Raw genomic sequence first — 22,012 nt, 5'->3', positions numbered from 1 at the left:
ATGGTACTGGCGCATTGTATTCCAATCGTTACTCATTGTTCTTTGTTAATAGGTTGTTACTGGAAATATACACTCCATTAAATCACACCGGGCAAAGCCACCCAGATTATATTCATAATAAAAACGCAGTTTTGCAACCGACATAAAGAAGAAAATAATCTGACAAACGATGTTGCATTCGTTTTATTTCTCTCTGTCCTACTTTCCGAGTCTCTTTGAGATCTTATCTTCGCTTTACAGGTTAAGAAGGTCAATGTAAATACAGATCTCCGCTGTGTTTTCTATTTTATCTTCATTTAAATGCACCAATCCGTTCTTGTGTACAGCGCTTTAGTGAAAAAGTTTAAATACAAATTAAATAAATACAAATATGTGGACAACTATACACGGATGCTAACATGTAGGGTCTTAATTACATATTAGGAGCTTTTTCCAGAATTAGCCAAAGCAGAGAGGCTGGATTGTCATTAACCCGATGGGCTTCAAAGTCAGTTGTGATAGATTACCATGGTACATTGATTAAAGGATGCTGTCATTAGGAAACACATGTAAACGTGTTATAGAAATGTTGCCATGGAACTTCCAATAAAGTGTGTTCTTAATACATAGTGGTCAGCAGAAAGGACTCTGAAGTCAATGTTTAGCTGTTAAAGTGTATTAGGAATCTCACATCACATTCTTACTTGACTTTGAGTTATATGCTACAAATCCTGTCTAAAAGCAGATTTCCTAAACCTAACTCATCAAATGTACTCTTTTTTTCGAACATCTTCTCTTCCAGGGCCAACACAGAACTGGCAGTTGGTTCAACTCCATCGCAAGCACATGTTAAATTCCATGTGCATGAAATATAACCTGACAAATTCAACCCTTGGTCTGAGTCAGAAGACTGCCAGGCAGATATTTGTGGAGGAAACCCACAAGGTACTCTACTGCGAGGTGCCCAAGACGGGCTGTTCCAATTGGAAGAGGATCCTTCTTCTCCTCCGTTCGAATGAGCGCATAGATCCCAGTGAAATCAGCCATGCCTTTGTTCACAATACAAGCTTGCTTAGGAGGCTTACGAGCTATCCCCTCGCCACGCAGACAGAAATGCTAAGAAACTACACAAAGGTGATGTTCACCCGAGACCCTTTCCAGAGGCTGATTTCAGCTTACAAAAATAAGTTCCTCCACTCGGAGGGCAGTGGATACTATAGCAAAGTCATTGCACGAAAAATTAAGAAGCTCTTCGGTAGTTCTGGCAGCCTCAATGACTCTGTGACCTTCGAGGAATTTGTACGCTATGTCTTGCATGAAAACCCCAAGTATGCCGACACCCACTGGGATCTGTCTACAAACCTGTGCAGTCCCTGTTACATTCAATACAGCATTCTTGGGAAGTTTGAGACTCTGAACGAAGACTCTGCCCAGGTTTTGAAGCGCATCGGCGCTCCCTCGTATTTCCATTTCCCCAACATCAGGCAGCACGCCGATGAAGTTCAAACAAGCATGGACATGACCAAACGCTATTTCAGAAACCTAAGCAGTGATCAACGGGACTCTTTCATGGACAAATTCAATCTGGATTTTACCTTGTTCAATTATCCCATTTATATCACAAATGAAACATTTCAGGATATTTCATAGGGAATGTGGGATCTCAAATCTCCATCCTTATTGTGATGGACTAGACGCTGATTTTATTTTTACAGTATTGTCGTAATCTGTGTATGTTATGTTTATGGGCATGATAAAACAAAACATGAGGTCTTGCCACTCAAATATTATTCACACATGGGTTCAGTGGGAATCACAACTATAAACCAACAAGGGGAACCCATGTACCACTAAAATGGCGAGGACATTTGGAGAAAAAAACAATAAGAGAAAAAAATAAAGAGGGTAAAGATATCACCAAAAATCACAAACAATAAAAGCAAACTAAAACAAGAGTTTATCAAGCAATCATTACACAATTCTGGGGTAAACACTTCCATCCACATTCTTACTACAATCACACAACAAACACTAAAGGTATCTCAGAAATAAAGTTCACATGTTCAGTTCTGTTAAAAAACACAGGTAATACATACCAATCGGTGCCATCCTAACACATACTGTGCGCCGCTGCTATAACTCTTGTGGCAGCGCAAATATTTCAAGTTTACATACACGATACACGCTAGTATATGAAAAAACGTATTTGTTTCCAATGGTCACTGGCACATAGCGCAGTTATTAGTGCCAACTCGAGTTTCGACCTAGGGCAAGATTAATTTTAAAAAAGCCTGACCTTCTTCAGGGCAGAGAAAATTGTTCGGTGAGGTGGACAAGAATCATTGTCATGATCACGCTCTTTAAAATAGAAACAAACAACCAATCTGACAACAGGAAAACCAAAGTGATATTCAGAGTTCAACATGCCGGTATAAAAGACTAACCTCGTAATGAGGCCCAATGTTTTTTAGATTCTCCCTATTATCAAAGACATTGGGCCTCATTACAAGTCCGGCGGTAGCCGTGCCAGTAAAACCGGCTGGCTGTCACTGGACTCGTGAGGATTTACCGGATCCGGAACTTCCCGAAATTACCGGGGCATTACAGCCCCGGTGATCTGGTAATTCCAGAGCCGGCATTCTGTAAATCCCCATAGACTTCATGGGATTGGGAAATTGGAAACACCGGTACCATGGGGTTAATGGTGCCGGTGTTTCCGCTTCTGTCTGCAGCCGGTCGCGTTGCTCCCGCCAGGTCAGACCTGGCGGGTGGAACACCACATAGCCACAGATCTTGTAGTTAGCCGTTCCCGAAAACGGTGCTGGTACGTTTTTACCGGCACCGTTATATCCCCGGACCGGTTAACTTGTAATGAGGCCCATTATTTAAAAAAACCTTTTGACATGTAACTTTCCTCTTTTGAAGTTCTACAGAACAATCGCCAGCTAGGAATGGAATTAAGCACACAAGTAATGTCTATGGTACTGGCGCATTGTATTCCAATCGTTACTCATTGTTCTTTGTCAATAGATTGTTACTAGAAATACACACTCCATTAAATCACACCGAGCAAAGCCACCCGGATTATATTCACAATAAAACCCAAGTTTTGCAACCGACATAAAGAAGAAAATAATCTGACAAAGGAGGCTGCATTTGCTCTATTTCTCTCCGCCCTACTTCCCGGGTCTCTTTGAGACCTTCTCTTCTCCTAAATCCCGGGTCTCTTTGAGACCTTCTCTTCTCTTTACTGGTTAAGAAGGTCAATGTAAATACAGATCTCCGCTGCGCTTCTATTTCATCTTCATTTAAATGCATCGTTCTGCTCTTGTGTGCAGCGCATTGGTGTAAAGGTCTATGTACAAATTAAATAAATACAACTATACACGAATGCTAACATGTAGGGTCTTAATTACATATTAGGAGCTTTTTCCAAAATTGGCCAAAGCAGAGAGGCTGGATTGTCATTAACCCGATGGGCTTCAAAGCCAGTTGTGATAGATTACCATTGTACATTTATTAAAGGATGACGTGATTAGGAAACACGTTTAAACGTGTTATAGAAATGTTACCATGGAACTTCCGATAAAGTGTGTTCTTAATACAAAGTGGTCAGAGGAAAGGACTCTGAAGTCAATGTTTAGCTGTTAAACTGTATTAGGAATCTCACACCACATTCTTACTTGACTTTGAGTTATATGCTACAAATCCTGTCTAAAAGCAGATTTCCTAAACCTAACTCATCAAATGTACTCTTTTTTTCGAACATCTTCTCTTCCAGGGCCGACACAGAACTGGCAGTTGATTCAACTTCATCGCAAGAACATGTTAAATTCCATGTGCATGAAATATAACCTGACAAATTCAACCCTTGGTCTGAGTCGGAAGACTGCCAGGCAGATATTTGTGGAGGAAACCCACAAGGTACTCTACTGCGAGGTGCCCAAGACGGGCTGTTCCAATTGGAAGAGGATCCTTTTACTCCTTCGTTCTAATGAGCACATAGATCCCAGTGAAATCAGCCATGCCTTTGTTCACAATACAAGCTTGCTTAGGAGGCTTACGAGCTATCCCCGCGCCACACAGACGGAAATGCTAAGAAACTACACAAAGGTGATGTTCACCCGAGACCCTTTCCAGAGGCTGATTTCAGCTTACAAAAATAAGTTCCTCCACTCGGAGGGCAGTGGATACTATAGCAAAGTCATTGCACGAAAAATTAAGAAGCTCTTCGGTAGTTCTAGCAGCCTCAATGACTCTGTGACCTTCGAGGAATTTGTACGCTATGTCTTGCATGAAAACCCCAAGTATGCCGACATCCACTGGGATCTGTCTACAAACCTGTGCAGTCCCTGTTACATTCAATACAGCATTCTTGGGAAGTTTGAGACTCTGAACGAAGATGCTGCCCAGGTTTTGAAGCGCATCGGCGCCCCCTCGTATTTGCATTTCCCCAACATCAGGCAGTACGCCGATGAAGTTCAAACAAGCATGGACATGACCAAACGTTATTTCAGAAACCTAAGCAGTGATCAACGGGAGTCTTTCGTGGACAAATTCAATCTGGATTTTACCTTGTTCAATTATCCCATTTATATCACAAATGAAACATTTCAGGATATTTCATAGGGAATGTGGGATCTCAAATCTCCATCCTTATTGTGATGGACTAGACGCTGATTTTATTTTTACAGTATTGTGGTAATCTGTGTATGTTATGTTTATGGGCATGATAAAACAAAACATGAGGTCATCCCACTCAAATATTATTCACACATGGGTTCAGTGGGAATCACAACTATAAACCAACAAGAGGAACCCATGTACCACTAAAATGGCGAGGAAATTTGGAGAAAAAAAACAATAAGAGAAAAAAATAAAGAGGGTAAAGATATCAATGCAAAATGTATTAAACATGTACAATGTAATCACAAACAATAAAAGCAAACTAAAACAAGAGTTTATCAAGCAATCATTACACAATTCTGGGGTAAACACTTCCATCCACATTCTTACTACAATCACACAACAAACACTAAAGGTATCTCAGACATAAAGTTCACATGTTCAGTTCTGTTAAAAAACACAGGTAATACATACCAATCGGTGCCATCCTAACACATACTGTGTGCCGCTGCTATAACTCTTGTGGCAGCGCAAATATTTCAAGTTTACATACACGATACACGCTAGTATATGAAAAAACTTATTTGTTTCCAATGGTCACTGGCACATAGCGCAGTTATTAGTGCCAACTCGAGTTTCGACCTAGGGCAAGATTAATTTTAAAAAAGCCTGGCCTTCTTCAGGGCAAAGAAAATTGTTCGGTGAAGTGGACAAGAATCATTGTCATGATCACGCTCTTTAAAATAGAAACAAACAACGAATCTTACAACAGGAAAACCAAAGTGATATTCAGAGTTCAACAAAACTTTCAATGTTTTCATTGGGGTCCTAGCCCAATCCTACAACTTATTTAGCAGACCGTCAATGGAGCAGGGGCAGTGCCCACCCGATACCACTTCCACTACCAACCCACTGGCAAGCGAAGGTCAACTAACTCACCAGACACAATCCATAAAGGCAACAAGATAATCATCCTATGTATTTTCCATTCAACCAATAAACAGAAAAAAAAACAGTGGTGCCAACAGGGGGGTCCCATAAAGTACGGATGCACCACCACCCATAGTGTGTCATTATGGAAAAAGCCCCTGCATACGTGAGTCCTTCATCATGTACTGGACTGTGTACACTTTTTACCTCACAGTCCAATACGTGCCAATATTGGCATGCATCTCGCATTCACTCTGAAGCTTCATAGAGGTATCATTACTTCTTCCAATGTTCTGTAAAACCTACATGAAAAAAAGCATAAAATACGCAATGGAAACAAAACAATCTGTAAGTGCTTATCAAGACTACTCTCCAATGGTCAAGCAACACACCCCTACACTCACCTCGTTATTGAAGAGGAAAAGGAAAACCACCAGCCGGCTCACAGGGGATTAGGCTCTCAGACAGGTTTGTACAACAATTGCTGTTTTGAACAGATCCATGGAAGCACCAAGCAGGAAATTATACTGTGACTCCATGGGTACCAGTTTATAGCCTGTGCCCACATGCCGCATTTTATACAGTGCGCCGCATACGCTCACCCTCTCCAGGCTGCATCATTGTTATTAACAACTCCAACTACAACCCGCGCTGTAAACGTGCACAAAAGGAGGCAATAGACAACACACCGTGATTCACATGCCTAGTCCCAAAAGTGTGGTGGCCATTTTTAAATCATTGAGTGAAACTCAAATAGTGCGGCCATCTTGGCTTAGTCACTGCCACTGAGATGCTGTATGTAAAGAAAAAATAGAATAATCTGGCTAAGTGAAACAAACTGTGTCTCAAAGTCAATTTAATTGTGGGCAATCTTATTACCATTTGAGTGATACCGTAAGAATCTCACAGATCTAGTCTCAAAGCCATGATTGTCATTTTCGGTTTCATGAATAGACATTAAATGAGGGGTGGCCATTGTACCTTAGTCTGAATGAAGTCGGCCTCCAGAGCGGTGGCCATCTTGGCCTACTCACAACTACTGGGCCGAGCCACCCTGGACAGTGTGAAGTAACAAAGCCTTCGACCTGGGCCTCCGTAAAAGGCCTAGGTAACTGACGAATGCTGCCATTTTGAGAAGACCAGTATTAAACAAGAACAGAATTCCATGAACAGTGAAATTTGAGCGCAACACCAAAACCTCAAAATTACCTTCACAACAGGACAATTTAATATGCGTACTATGTCAGTGTCATGATATAAGGACATACGAACTTATGTTTACACTGAATGTGTCATAATTCACATGTTTTTTTATAAGCAATAAAATCACACTTACAAACTATTATTAGTCTCCAAACCATTTGGGACATGGAGATCATTTTCTATGGCTGGTCTTTCCTTGTCAAAAATGTACCAAATGATTCCTATGAAAACATGTGTTGCCTTTAGAGTGCTCACTTTTTTATATTTCAGACATTTGAATTGCTTTCAAATTTCTATTTAGTGCAGAACATGCAAAGAAGTTGATCTGAATTCGCCGCGCTTCCTTGCTAGCTACTCTACATGAAATTCCACAAAATCACAACATGCTAAGTTTATTTTTCTTCAGAATAGGCCGTTGATGAGCTTAAATTATAAAAACATATGCAATTCTCAGTCCGTTCATAAATCTAATTTTCCTTTTCTGACCCCTCCTTGTCGCTCCCGAATCTGCCAGAGACAGTCAAGCAAATCACCCCAGTATATTGGATGGACGTGAGCAAATCACCCCAGTATATTGGATGGACGTGAGCAAATCACCCCAGTATATTGGATGGACGTGAGCAAATCACCCCAGTATATTGGATGGACGTGAGCAAATCACCCCAGTATATTGGATGGACGTGGCAACTTTCTATTCTGCTTTGGGTTATCAATTTATAACCAACATTACAGTAAATTGTTTGAAAACATGTATGTTTTTAACTTAGTAAGGTTTGCTTGCATGTGAATGACTTGTGTCTAATATGTACACCTAGCGGTAGCCAGGGCTTCATAGGGTTATCTAGTACACGCTGGTTCTCTGTTTGCCAGGTTTTCCTCCCTCTGCCTCTCTCGCTCTCTCACGTTGTCTTTGCCTCCCTCCATCGGTGAGAGGGACATTGTAAGGTAGATATTTGTGAAAGCCACAAAAGGGAAAAAGACACATGGGGATGGACATTGTCAAGCTGACAGAGCTCCATTTTGGCTTTGTGTGGTCTACTTGCTTTGATAACGAAAACATTGGGAGAGTTGTGGCTTCAGGACGAGAAATCTTAACTTACAAAGACCACTCTACGAACCTGCCTGTCTAATTGATGTTGAATAATGCCATTTTGTGAAATTGTTTAAGTTTGAAAAAAGGAAATTATATTTTGTAATCTTGTTGGAGAATGTTTTGTTTTCTTGTGTAAATTCGTTTCTTTTATTTTTTTTGTATAGTAGTGAAAGGTTTATACAGTGATGTCCGAACCAAAACACTAATAAACACATTTTTTAAAAAAAAAGCCACAAGCAGTTGCTCACAGCTGATTAACCAGCGCAAAAAAGAGATGTCTCAAAGGGGTGCGGGAGAGGTGCGTTTTTTTTTATAATTAGTACCCGGTGGATGGTGGGGGATGGTGTCCTCACAGCCGATGAGGAGGTTCAGAACAGGGGCTTTACCACATGGTAAAACCCAGAGACCGCCATCTCTCCCCACCAGGACCAAGGTAAGTGCATATCTGTATCCCCTTCCCCCCACCACCCATCCCCTTTTCCCTATATTTAACCCTGCCCCACTTATCTGGTGCTCCCTTGTACCTCACTGGCGCCGGTAACATTGGTGTTCCCGGCACATCTCCAATGCACTAATGAGTGGTCAGTCATTTTTTAGAATGCAATAATTTAGAAAGTCAAAATGTTGAATTTTTTTTTAGAAAACAATAATGTCGAAAACCAATAATGTCGAATTTTTTCTGCATTTTTTCGAATTTTTAGGAAAAAAATATATATATAATTAAAATGTGTTGAGTATGAGGGGGGAGATGGTGGTGGGGGTGGTGGGGGTGGCCGGGGGGTGTTGGGTGAGGGAGGTTGGGGGGTACCCCCCTAGAAAAATGATACTCTTCTTGTTTATGTATTTATTGATAGTGCTAATTGACATTCTTTTTTTCAACATTTTTTTTCTAAAAATTGACTCTTTTCATTATATGTATAGGTTTTCGACATTATTGTTTTCTACATTTTTTGTTCTACATTTTTGTAAGTCGACATTTTTTTTTCTACATTATGACTATAAACCGCACTAATGGCCACTATGGACAGGGAGAAGGGACTACAAGTGGAAGTGCAGGAAATAGATGCTACAAACAAGGCCGGTGGTGGGTTATCAATGGAGTGAAGAATGTTTTGCGATGTATCTTTATGAAGTAACAGTTAAGCACCCATGCAGTATGTTATGCTATGTTACAATGCTTTGACTGTTACTATGAGGCTATGGAACGCTCATTTGCTTTATGCCACAGTAAAGCCATCTCACAGGACTGAGGAGCAGGCAGGGATTCGTTCAGGTTACAGGCCAACACTGTGAACACCACTGTGCCCATAGATAGGCACTGTGGGAACCCTTAGCCAGTCAGTCAGTCAGCCAAAGTGCAGCGAATGGCTTAGAAGCATAAGTGAATGTGCTCCAGAACGTACTCTCGGGCAAGAGTGGCCTGGGCAGCTTGTACACCTTAGAACCCATTTCATAACAACATGTAGAAAGCCCTTATTTGCAACTAATTGAAAAACGAACAATGTTTTTTATGTTTTCCCCCTTTATGTTACAAAGTTTTTATACTGAGCCTAATCACCACTGCAATATTCTCACAGAGTATCCGTATAAATTATCGAAAAATAAAAAATAAATGGAAGAAAATGCCAAATAGGGCATTTAAAAAAAAAAAAACAAATGCCAAATATGTCGACCAAGGAGAGCTATGTTGCGTGGGTTTCCCCCTCCCTCCTTGATCGACATTCCAGGACTTCATAAAAAGGAAAGTGGGGGACAAGCAAAGATTAATAGAAAAGAAAAAAAAGGAAAGGACCCTGCAACGCCGGTTCCCTTCCATGTGTGTGAAGGGAGCCGGCGTCGCAGAGGGATTGCGGAGGCACACTTCTTTGTGTGCCGCCATAAGGTAAGTAAGGGGGTGGGGGGAGTGGGTGGTACGAAATGTCTGTGGAAGACAAAACTGAAAGTTAGTTTTGAAAAAAAAAAACTTACATTTTTTTCTCCTGTGGTCATTTCGATTCAAACAAATCATGGTAAAACAACACACAGCACCTAGGCATGACCTTTTCAGCACTGTCTTTCGCTCAGCAGCGGCAGGGTTTTAAACTCTTAAGCCTCCCACAGTGCCAGGGTTTCATTGTGAGCCTGGAAATTTTGAAAGCATGCCCAAGAAAACAGGAGAGCAAAGCCCTTCTACTTATTCTCCTCGGCCCAAAAAAGCCACAAACATCCAAGCCCTATAGCCAGGAAAGTGGAAGGAACTATGTGCACTTCTCTTTTAAATTAGGGGGTGTTTGAGCCATGCCTTCTTTGGGAGCAAAGCCCTGGATCAGACTTCCTTGTAGCTGTTGAGACTTGCTATAAACCTATGGGGATGTTATAGTGATGTGTGAAGAAGCAGGACTCCTCTTAGGCAGGGCTCTCCTGGGAGTTAATCTCCATAATATGCCTTGTTTATTTTTCTTGACAAGGTCTGCATTTACCTTGTCCCAGTAATAGAGGGCAGCAGCAACATTGTAAAATGTCTCTTTCGAAAAATGTACATGGTTAATGTCTAATGCAGTCATAATCAGAACTAAACCATTGGATACGCACATTATACAATCCTAGTATAATCATATACATTATTTTCTGACAGAATGTTATCATTCCCAGATGGACAGTCTCTTTCGAAATACCTATTTAAGAAACATGGGAACAGAGCAAATAGCACCCCAGATGGTTCCTGGCTGATAAGCATGAAAGCCAAAATAATGTTGGGAATATAAGAATCACCACAGATCTGTACATTTGACATTTGTCTGTGAGAAAGGGCTGTCTGCTCGAGTCACAAAGTACATAAATCATATTGGGCTTGATGTTCATGTAATCATCAAAATACTGTACTTTGAATTTGAAAGTCATAAAAGGATATAATTAAAACATAATTGCCATAAAATACAATTAACAGCAATCATTTTCAATGCACAGGATTAAAATGCAAACCATATCTAGATTCCGTTTACACACCAAGGAACAGCAATGCGAAAATTATCTGATCCTTATAAAAAATTATTAACTAAAGAGGGCAACATATCCTTAGCAAATTAACTATTAAAAGAAACCATTCAATTTTTTAAATAATAAACTACGTGCCCTGTAAATTCCCAATTAATATTTGATGACCCAACGCAATGTTAAGTTATATTCACAAGAAATGCTTCTAGTAAATTCTCTATGTAAGAAAAAAACATTAAAGGGCCCAAGAGGCCAATTTAGAATCCCAACAATGAGAAGGTGAATGCCATCATACAATGTAAAAAGCCAGCATGTTTCAAAATCAGAACAATAGTCTGGTGGCGAGTGTCTCTGTACAATGGACTCAACAAAAGAATGTGACCTAGATTCCGACCCGTTTAAACAATAGGGCCACTGTCATCAATTTGAATCTGGCTGGCTCCCAGAGTCACTCTGACCCAGAGAAGACACATATAATCTTAGGGATATTAACCCCCAACTCGAACCTATCAGAGAGTTGTAGGATATTTTGGGAGACACAGGATATTGAAGGGATATCCCGCCCTTGGTAGCGAATAAACCCAAGACGGTGCACAGGCTAGGTTCTATGTTCATTTATCAGCCTTTTTTTGGTCAGTACTTTTTGCTGACAATTTTGTGCAGAAAAAAATCTCTTAATTGTTTTTTTTAAGGGGGGTTCCACCAAACCCCCCTTCCCTATTATTTATTTCTTATACACCACCCCACCTTAGAAGTTATATGTCCTCACCCCCAGCATATTTTCAAAGATTTTTTTTGGGAGAATGTTTTCGGCAAGAAGTGCTGCGAAAGAAAAAGGGCGGTGAACGTCGTACCATAGTCAAGCAATTGACAAAACTCACACCCTATTTAATTTACGATTGAGATCCTGCAATGGCCGCTTCCCTAGCGTTCAGCCAGCCCACTACACATACCCAGGGATAAAAGGCTGTTGACTCCTAGATTACTTTGTGATAATGACCAAGGATTGGAGTAGGGTAGATATATTTGAAGTATTGAATTCTCATGTCAGTGATCATCAAACGTCATCTATTAACCTCAACTCTGCAATGAATTGCCATCTAAATGTAGATAACACATCAAGAGCTGAGGCTAGAACGATGTCACTATAAAGTCATTAGACGGCCAAAAATCGTGGGGCAAGAAAAGAAGCCATGAATCTCCAACTCCATTTTGAGTAATTTACAGATCTGTAGCAACAATGCTGCAAATGATTATATTATTAGGGAGATTAAAGAGCTCACTGATAATCTCCTTCCACATTTTACCTGTGAAGCCCGTAAAGTTAAAAGAAATAACATTAAATAGGGTTAAGTGGTATGATGAGGACTTCAGGGCCGCCAAGAGGCAGTTACTGGCTTGCCTTAAAACTGACTTCGCAGTGGATAAGGTACAACTTAGTAAGTGTAGATTAAAAAGTTGGTCTTAGACAAGAAAAATGTTTTTGTTGGGGCGTTGCGGTACCTTCTGATGCAGGCATTTCATAATGGTGACGCTACAGATTTTTGGGAATCTCGGCGGTGGAAGCAAATGGGATGGGATGCTTCACTGGTATATCACCGCAGACGCCTGGTGGAAGCATTTTTCGGGTTTATGCATTGGCTCTATAGCACATGTAAATACTGCCCTTGCAGAGGCAAATATCACATCAGATGAATCTTCAAGGGAGGGCGGTCTCCACTTAACCAGAGCAGGAAGTGTGTAAAACTCTGTGTGCTCAGTAGAGTGGTAAAGAACCAGGCCTGATGGAATTCCCATCGACTTCTATAAAGAGGAATTGTGGGGATGGGCCCCGTTTTTATTGAAATTATTTAACGCAATCCTTACGTTGAAATCTGGACCTCCCTCTTGGCAATCTGTTTTGATTGTCCCTATATAGTAGAAAGGGGGTAGAGATTTTTCCTGGGAATTACAGACCCGTTTCGCTTCTAGACAGCGTTGGTAAAATATTTGCTAAAACAGTTCTGGTTCACTTACGAGCCTGGGTGAACGAAAATAATATTATTAGCGACCTCCAGACAGGCTTTCAAAAGAATAAAAGTACAATAGCTCAACGCTTCCGATTGCTCATGTTGATTCAACAGTACACAGTTTTGAAAGGAATTAAATTATATGAAGTTTTTGCAGACCTCAAGACTGCATTCAGTCGGGTGTCTCTGGAAGTTTTATGGCAAGTCCTAAAGAAAAGAAAAGCACCCTGCCATTTAATTTCTGTAATTCTGGCACTGTACAGCAATAATGCAGCAGTGGTGAGCTATGGCCTGGCTGGGGAAGTCACTGAAGTCTTTGGAGTACTGAAGGGTGTGAGGCAAGGTTGTCACCTTGCGTCATTGTTGTTCTGCATTTATATGGAAGAGATTACTGTGCCTCTGATACAGGGGTCTTTGGATTGTCCTAGAACAGGTGCGGAGATGATGCAGTGTTGCTAGCCACTACCCCTTGTGGCCTGAAATCAAACCTGGGTATTTTTGTAAGAAAATTTGAAGAGCTTAATCTTAGATTAAATATTGAGAAAACAAAGGTTTTGGTTTTCAGGACGAGGAATATTAGGCATCGTAAGCTTGTTATTAGCACAAAGGGGGAAAGACTAGAACAGGTCCGATCTTTGACTATCTTGGAATTAGATTCCATGAGAACGGACTTTGGACTGCCCACTTAGATAAGGCCTGTAAAACTCGGGGAAAATACGCAGATGTACATAGAATTTTCCATGTTAGACACGGTAGGGGGGCAACTACCCCAGCCCTAGAACTGTACCGTAAACAAGCTTTCCCCACAAGCCTCGATGGTGCACAACTGTGGGGCAATGTGAATCCGAAAACGTTGGATGGAATAGAAAATAAACAATTGAAGAAACTCCTCCAGATACCGTCAGGCTTCCCGAATGTACTGCTGCATCTGGAGATGGATGTGTACCCGATTGGCGATCAGGTTGCTTTAAACCCTGTACTGTATTGGTTAAGGCTATGGAGTACTGAAGGACTTGATAAATATTGGGATGCTATGAATAATGTGTTGGTTTTAGAAGGGGTTAAGAGTGTCCCTTGGCACTCTATTGTTAGGGGTGATAAATGTAGGCTAAAGTAAAAAGCAACTATCCTAACCAGGACTAGATTAGTGGAAGCAGTAAGTATGTTAAAATTGGGCCCAAATTACTTAGCATGCAAGTTAGAATTTGGTCAAGAAGACTTTCTGGACTATTTTGAGTCCATGGTGTGTGCATGCCTCATTTGTCAGCTTTAGGATGGGGAAACTAAGGGGGTAATTCATGGATTATTTGCACCGAAAAAAACGGGATTGTGCGCCATTCTGCCCGCAAATCCCCATTTGTTATACAGGTATATGCGGGCAGAATGGCACACAAATCCCATTTTTTTCGGCACAAATAATCCATGAATTACCCCCTAAATCTATAGCTTTCACTACTTCCTGGAAATGTGGAGGGGATGGTCTCTGCTATGGTCTCTGCTATGCAAATTGGGATAGGAAACTATTGTGTATTTTTTATTTTGTGTGATCCATTGAAATTTGTGGGAGTACGGCTACTAAAATCATTATTACAAAGTGAGGGCAAAAACACAGTTGCGGATGCCTTACAATTCTGCAAAAGTACCATTAGCTCTGTTTCTGTGACAAGTATTGCATGTTACGTTCTCGGGGCATTGCTACACAGACAGAAGCTCTGCCCAGACATCAGATTAATGATATAGTTATTTCAAGATTGGAAATAAACTTCTTTTGCTGATTCTGGGGCTGCGAGGTTACTCTCCCTATTTTAAGATACTTTGTATTTTTTATGTTTTAAATCAATTTTTAAAGTGTATATAATTATGTTTGAAATGAACTGTTGAACAAAGTCGAAATGACATGATCAGGTTTTGTATATATGGTAATATATATCTATTTGAATAATCAATGCCCTCTTTAGAATTGCACTTTATGTAATTGTACTTTAATTCTGTGTCTACAAGTCAAATCAATTGGTATTATATGCATTTTAAATTCTCTTGTTATGCTTTTATTCAATTGTTAAAGTAATGTGTCTATTATGAATCTGTACGCTTTCATCGCATTGTGCCGAAAATAAAGTTATTTTGACGATGAATCTTTAGACCACATATAATTAATCTTTTATAGCATGCTTAATAGTGGAGACCAGTCTCTAAGCGCGTGACTGGGACCTGAAGTGATCTGTGCTGTTTTGTTTCCAAGACAAACAAGCTGCCCTGAGCTATCCTCCTGGAAATAGTAGCTTTTTCATTGCTAAATAATCTAATCTTTACCTAGTTCATGAAATCCAAACCTTGAAACAATTGGGAGTTTTGTAAAAAAGGGTGCATATAATAGTTCATAGAAATGTCAGCTTAGAAGTTATTTTAAGATATATTAAACTATCATATATATTCTATCTATATATATAAAGCAGAACATCTGTTCGTTTGGTGGAACTGTTTGTAATTGTATAAGAAACAATCTGCTCCAAATCTTGCATAGTTACTTGTTAAAACCCTATGGACATTACTGGCTACTTTGACATGTGGACACCCACCCCTTTCCTCAGATTTCAGCCCCTTCACACATGAGATGGTTGCCTCAAATTGTCAAAACATCAATGTGGTCGAAGAAGAACTGGACTGAGCTAATTATAAGTGTCTCGATGCAAGGAACAACAACTGAAGGAAAACCACATTTCTAGGCCCTATGACACACCATTTCTGGAAAATTTGCACCACAACGCACTGCACCACACCAAAGTGAAGCGACAGGTGGGGTGAGTGCAAAGAAGGTCACACTATGCTGCAGCATGCCAACTCTTGCCTCCCGCCACGTCTGCTGCGGGGTATGTATGGCATTCAAACACTCCCATTCTCAGTGCAGTTTACTCCTTGAGTGCAAAGCACATCAAGCAATAAGTGACTCGGAAAATCAACCTATAGGATCACTGATTTTAAACAACTGATAAGCGTTATCATGTCTGTCTGCAGAACCCGTGCAGAGTACGGGTACTTTTTGCTACTCTGTCTATGTGTTGACGTGAAAAAGCAAACATTTCATTAAAGATGTAGACAATGTTTTGTTCATATAGTGGGAATCAGGCCCGCTATCCATTGGCATTATCATTTCTAAGTTAGTAGGTGAGTGTTTATACCGCAATATTGCTTTCCTATTACGGTGCTGCTGAATATCTTTTAATATCGGAATGCTAAGGTTCACCTTTGGTTTTTCAGTGGTTTTAAAAAAAAAGAGATCAGCAGAACCTTTTTAGAAATGTTGCGGGCACTATAATGACTAGAATGCCATTAGGGATACCGGGAATTAAATTGATCGCCCTCAATTCTGTCCTACTAAGTGAATCAAACACAGTGCTCCGGTCCATAAAATCTGCAAACACTCAGTTTATCTTTATAAAAATTGATTCTTCCATAAGACAAAGATTAGGACCATGAACTGTATTTAATCCTCCCAGAAATACATATTGCACCAGCGCTATATGATACACCTTTCAATTTTCTTAAGGATAATATTTTCACAAATCTTACCTGAATCAAAAAGAGCGATGGGTTATTCTGATTAATAATTGCGTTAAAAGAAATCCTGAAATGAGTGGTCCGATTTGTACATTACATTTAAAAAAAATGTCAGCAGGCACAGTCTCAAACCAGAGTTTTATTTTTCATAGGAATCATTGAACAATAAACTTCCTGTAAAGTTATCATAGGATGAGCACGATAAGCATCTGTTCATTCCAATAGTGGTGGAATAGAGGGAGATGAAACCTCCAAATCGACAGGTTGTGTATTGTATAATGTGGAAAAATGTCTTATTGAGTTCTCCTCTGGAATGTTTGTTTCCACCACATTTTCTGAAATTTGATTTGTCCTATGCATTTATTGTAAGAACTTTATTAATATTCGCTATTAAGCCTTTAGATTATTTGTTACTTCTTGCATCAGTAATGGATCTCTATTTTAAGAGCATCCAGGAGACAGATCTTTGGAATTTTGCAGTCCATGTTAAACCAAAGTCTACTCTGCGATTTAGTAGGAATAAAATGTATAGGTTTTTTGGAAGCTAGTATTTTCTATTCCCTCTAATAGCTCTTAGAAAGCTCAAAGACTCTCCAAATTATCATCCTGGTTTCTATTGGTGTAATATCATCCAAAGATGTTATGGATCAATATGTTCTCATTAGCAATTGCCCATCTCAAAGAACAGTGATTATTGGATAAGAGTTCTGCAGGTGATATCTTTGGTACTTTCATATATATATATATATATATATATATATATATATATATATATATATATATATATATATATATATATATATATATATATATATAATGCAAATATTCAGGACTAAAGACAAGGCAGAGTGATCACTATCAACCCTGGTTATAATCTCAAAAGACTTCATTAAAGACCAGTGCACTATAGACACAAAAGGGTTGTTTGTCAGAAACATCTGATTTAACAGAAAGTGATGACACCAAGGGCATTTATTTCATTTCTTGAATCAATCATTTCCGGTAATGAAATGGCCAAAAATGTATCTTCCTCGTCATCAAAGATATCTTCTGGTATATTTTGGCCTATCTGAATTAAATTCCCCAGTCAGAATCGCTAGCAATAGTTTCTCTAACCAACACGTCAAGTTATCCAATAATAAGGAAATACAACAGGAAGATTGGTATTGTTAGGCAGGCTATAACAATTTAGCAACAGGACTGGAGAGTGGTGCAATCTTGAGAAATCTTAGAGCTGAAAAAAATAAAGTGTGTGAATAATATTCTAAAGTCCAAGAAAAGTCATTTATCAGAAAGACGTTCATGTCCCCAGAATTACAGCAGTGTCCATTTCTGGATGCAATAAGAATTGTGTTTTATGCATCAGTATGTGGTGATTCCAGTTTTGAAGTCTCCTGAAGGTATAAAAAAGAGAGATAAACATAAAGTATCTAAAAATGTAAGGGTATCAGAGTTTCTAAATGTATTACCTATACAGTAGTATTTCTAGAAATGCATGAAATGTTTTCCCCTGAGAGCATCTTTTTTACACTCTACCACAGTAAAAGAGGATTAGCGGAGTAATTAGCCACGGTAGGTGTGTCCTTATGGGTAGACCTAGACATAGGAGACAGAGGCCAATCCACTTCTTGTAGAGATCTCAAGGGAGTAAACAGTTTTGAAGTGGAATTTGATCACAAGTAATATGGGTTCGGCAAATTTAGAGAAGTCCTACAATCTTGAGACCTGAGATCTTAATCTTATAATGGTAAAAAAAAAAAGCAAAGTAATGGCAGCAATCTTTCGGTTAAATTGATCACAACTAGCTAAACTCCATTTAATAAATAATCCCTCGCTCTATGCAAGCAGAGAGTGACAATGATACAATCACGAGTAATGTTCTTTTATGTAGGCCCTACCCTGTTAATTCTTCGAGCCATAATAAAATCTTGTGTATTTATAGGTGTGTCAATTAAATTAGTACTACATCATTGTGAAACCTTGTTTATTAGTGCAACATTGTTTTCATAATGATATTGGGCTCAATGGGGAACAAGAGGTAGGACTACTGCAAAGGGAACCGCACCGAGGGGATGGTATACATCTATCAAACGCGTTTTCTGTCTTTATTTTAACTGAACTGGTACCAGAATTTATTTCTACTTTATAAGCCTTTTCTGTTAAGTCCTTGGCACCAATGTGATAGTTTTGCTTTTGTCAGTAGTATTAGGAGGTACTTGTAATGATACATGACCCTGAGAGCCCACAAGGCCCGTGCTACTGTTAGCGTTACATTGCAAGTAGTCTTTCTGAAAGTTCTTAAGGCTATGAGACACATAATCTGATAGACCTTTCCTAGTTACGACAAACCTCATCAAACTTATCAATCTTTTCTCCATTCATTTTAGCTGTTCTGTGGCAGACATTAGCATCAAGCCCATCTGATCTAATGCCTAAAAAATGACTTTGATTTCTTTAAAAAATAAATAAAAGGCCCATCCTTCCCTATACTATTATCCGTACCCCAATGCCATCCCCAACCCTTCTAACCCCTTACCCTCTATATATTTCAATTACATTTTTGGACATCATTTTTTCATTAAAAATGACCTTGAAAAAACACCTGTCGATGAAAGAACGCAAAACGGGACTGCTGTGTAGAGTGGTTATTACATATGGGGATATCAGGTTTGGTTTCATCAAAGCCAGGTTTTGGCCTTCCCTTTGCAGGGAGAAGCTTAGTACTATTTGTACAGGAGGAGTTCTTGTCAATAGTCCTATCACAGCTTTCAGTTTTTTTTTTCCCTCATCAGGTATCTCAATAAAATTGGCTATTATATCTATTACTTTCCCATTCCCACACCCCTCCCCAGTTTCTTCAATCCACTCTTCACACACTCCTCTTCAGTTCCACTTTTCTTCAATTTATTCCCACAACCATTCCTTTTTGACAATAAATGAGGATCTTTCAAGGACAGTTATAGCGATCAAGTTAGATGAGGTTGGGTTTGAAGAAATGCATAAATCACACCAGTCGGAGCGCTCTCAAGTCCCTTTGTTACTTGAAGTTCCACAATATCAGTCAGAGAAATGTTGTGACGCATTTTAGAAGTAGACACTGGCAACAAAGACGCTGTTATCCCATTCTTTCCGATGTTTGGTTGCTGTTATTCGTGCCTTGATCTTTCTGACAACATTTTCCAAGAATAGTTCTTAATTGATGAGGGCTTCTTATTCATTAGCCACCCTTCCAGCTGGAGAGTTCTTTGCTTCATGGCTAATATTGCACTGAACCATTGGATGTTTTACAGAGAACACCTGATTGCCTTAGGGGGCTTAAATAGTCTGACTGACCCTCCCTGTGGCAAAACACAGGTCAACATCTTTACTACACAGCTTCATTTATGTGCAGACTTAATAGGTATCTTAAGCAGAAAGATTAAGAGATGTGCTATGAATAGACCAAGCACTAATCAATGCCTCAGAACTATAATATATAGGAGAAGTGTAGCGGAGGTCCCAAATAAAGCCTGCACTCCAGTCACCCATTTTGAAGTACCAGGAGTGTTCACACCGAGATATGTGACGTATGATGAGCAAATAAACCAGCAGAGAGCCGCATTAGGGCTCTGCCCAGTGCCTATCAGAAGAACAATACTTATTGAAGTACCAATAACCAGACAACCATGGACAATAAGGTATCCATTGAGACAACCCTATCAGCAAATGACACGAAATGAAGATTTTTTAAACACTGTCCAAGAGGAAACTCAACAGGCCTTAATTGAAGACGAATGGTGATGTCACGAGGGTCCAGACAGACTCACAGATGAAAGAAACGACAACCAAAGGATGACACACAGAGACGAAACACCATGAATAAGGATATTGTGAACTTAGAAGGAGAGACAATGTTGAAATACAAAGAAACTTAAAGCAGGATGAAGATATTCAACCAGCTAACGCCTGTACATATGCTTGTAACCGCAATAAGCTAAGAAAACAGTGCAGCTTGCTATGGTTAGTAGACGAATTGAGCGGCAAGCGCCACATATATATATATACATGTATATATATATATATATATATATATATATATCTACCTCAACAAAGCACACTGTAGAAGTGCGAGTCCACTTTACACAAAAAGCAGAATTGGCTCAGGTTACTAGGGGTCAAACAGGACAGGATTCGTATTCCAGCTAAAACGAGAAAAGACGGCTGAATCGAAACTCAGCAAGAGCAGCCCGTGCCTGGGAAATCAAGGTCAGACGAAGAGTGGGAGGCGAACAGTGGCTTCGTGGAATCGAAATTTAAGACCAGAACAGCCTGCCTCAGGAAGGCTGAGATAATGAGGCCCAGGCAGGTGCCAAGCCGAACAAGAATTAAATGCACAAATAGAAGGAAAACTAAGCAGATTCACGGTGTGCTAGCACATGACCAGCCGAGCGAGAAGAGACACCTATGCCCTACGCCTGGCTGTCTCCCAAACAGAAGATACCATAACTTTTTCTGACAAGAACCTACAGTTTCGAGGCCAACCACAGCCAGCTAATTGACACATAGCCACTAAAGTACTGATTGATGGAAGGGAGGCCGGGTGAATCTTGGGGCATCCTGCACCTGGTTGACCATTCTGCGTGCTGATAATTAAAGTGGAGATTTATACATGGCGTTAAAGCCAACCCAATCACAATGGACCAAATAATCTAGGGTCCTATAGATAGTAGATCCAATGGGACGTCGTACTTTTAGTGACGTCCACCATAGTCATTTTTAAAGGAAGGGCTTAGACGGCCACCTGATAATGTTTATCCAATCCTCACACTCCGTTACCATATACAGATATAGCACCTATATTTAAGTTACCTTTTCCAACCAATAGAATTGCATGATAACATTTGAGTGTTACACGTCAATGATGACAAAATTTGGGTATAACTGTTACTGTTTGCATGAAGTTGTTGGGAGTTGAAGCGAGACAGGCTATCGCATTACTGTTGATTTCCATGGTTCCCTGTTTTTTGTACTTGTCATTAAACGGACTCCCCTTTGCCATACCATTGAGTTGTCCTTATTGATTGGTGTTGGAGTAATATACCTGCACCCCCATCCACCTCGCAGGTGCAGCTATCTCGTCTTAAAGTACTACAGAGCAGGCTCTGACTCTATGGGCCAGTCAGGGGTCTCTCTAGTACAGCAGCATCCTAGTTCTTTTCGAAAGCCGAGTACTTGTGGTCGCTTCTAGGCTTTTAGATCAGTGAAGTTATGTTGCTCTTTGTTCTCTCAGCTCTAGAGTGCAGAAATGTTGCCAGATAATTTGAGCCTCGCCCAATCGTCCAACACATAAAGCAAGAGCCACATTTAAATTGTAAGTTTAGGTAATCACTCCAGGCAACCAGGGCCGCAAATACAAATGATCTATGTCACTAAAAATCAACAAGGCAACCAATCTACACGCCATAAGAATAAGGGATAAGAAAATACAAAATGAGGTCTCGTCCAAGTGAGGGGAGTCAGGGCACTCAGGAGTTCTGGAATTTCAGAGCATAAATCTATTGACCAGTAGTCCAAGAGAGCCCTTGGCTCACTTTCTCGTTGCCCATTAACCAGTGGTCACGTCCTAAAAAAAAGGTGGAGGGACTAATTAACATAACAATTG

At 40.0% G+C, this 22,012-nt stretch overlaps 1 protein-coding gene across 11 annotated transcripts in view; it reads left to right on the top strand.

Moving 5' to 3' along the window:
* LOC138527573 (carbohydrate sulfotransferase 8-like) overlaps positions 1 to 22,012 on the top strand; it is a 426,404-nt gene that overhangs the window by 247,191 nt on the left and 157,201 nt on the right. For 5 of the 11 annotated variants that reach the window (XM_069638836.1, XM_069638840.1, XM_069638837.1 and 2 more), the window contains one exon: positions 782 to 3,370. The exons of 5 other annotated variants lie outside the window; for them this stretch is intronic. In XM_069638836.1, coding sequence (XP_069494937.1) covers positions 782 to 1,629 — 848 coding nt within the window. In that variant the 3' untranslated portion in view covers positions 1,630 to 3,370. Of the gene's footprint in view, positions 1 to 781; positions 3,371 to 3,760; positions 8,061 to 22,012 lie in introns of those variants that run through there. One more of the 11 variants, XM_069638842.1, reaches the window with a different exon arrangement.

This window comes from Ambystoma mexicanum, chromosome 14 (assembly GCF_040938575.1).
Source record: "Ambystoma mexicanum isolate Mex_15411 chromosome 14, UKY_AmexF1_1, whole genome shotgun sequence".
In the NCBI taxonomy this organism is placed as follows: domain Eukaryota; kingdom Metazoa; phylum Chordata; class Amphibia; order Caudata; family Ambystomatidae; genus Ambystoma; species Ambystoma mexicanum.
The sequence above is the reverse complement of the archived record's forward strand: the minus strand, read 5'-3'. Positions and strand labels throughout refer to the sequence as shown.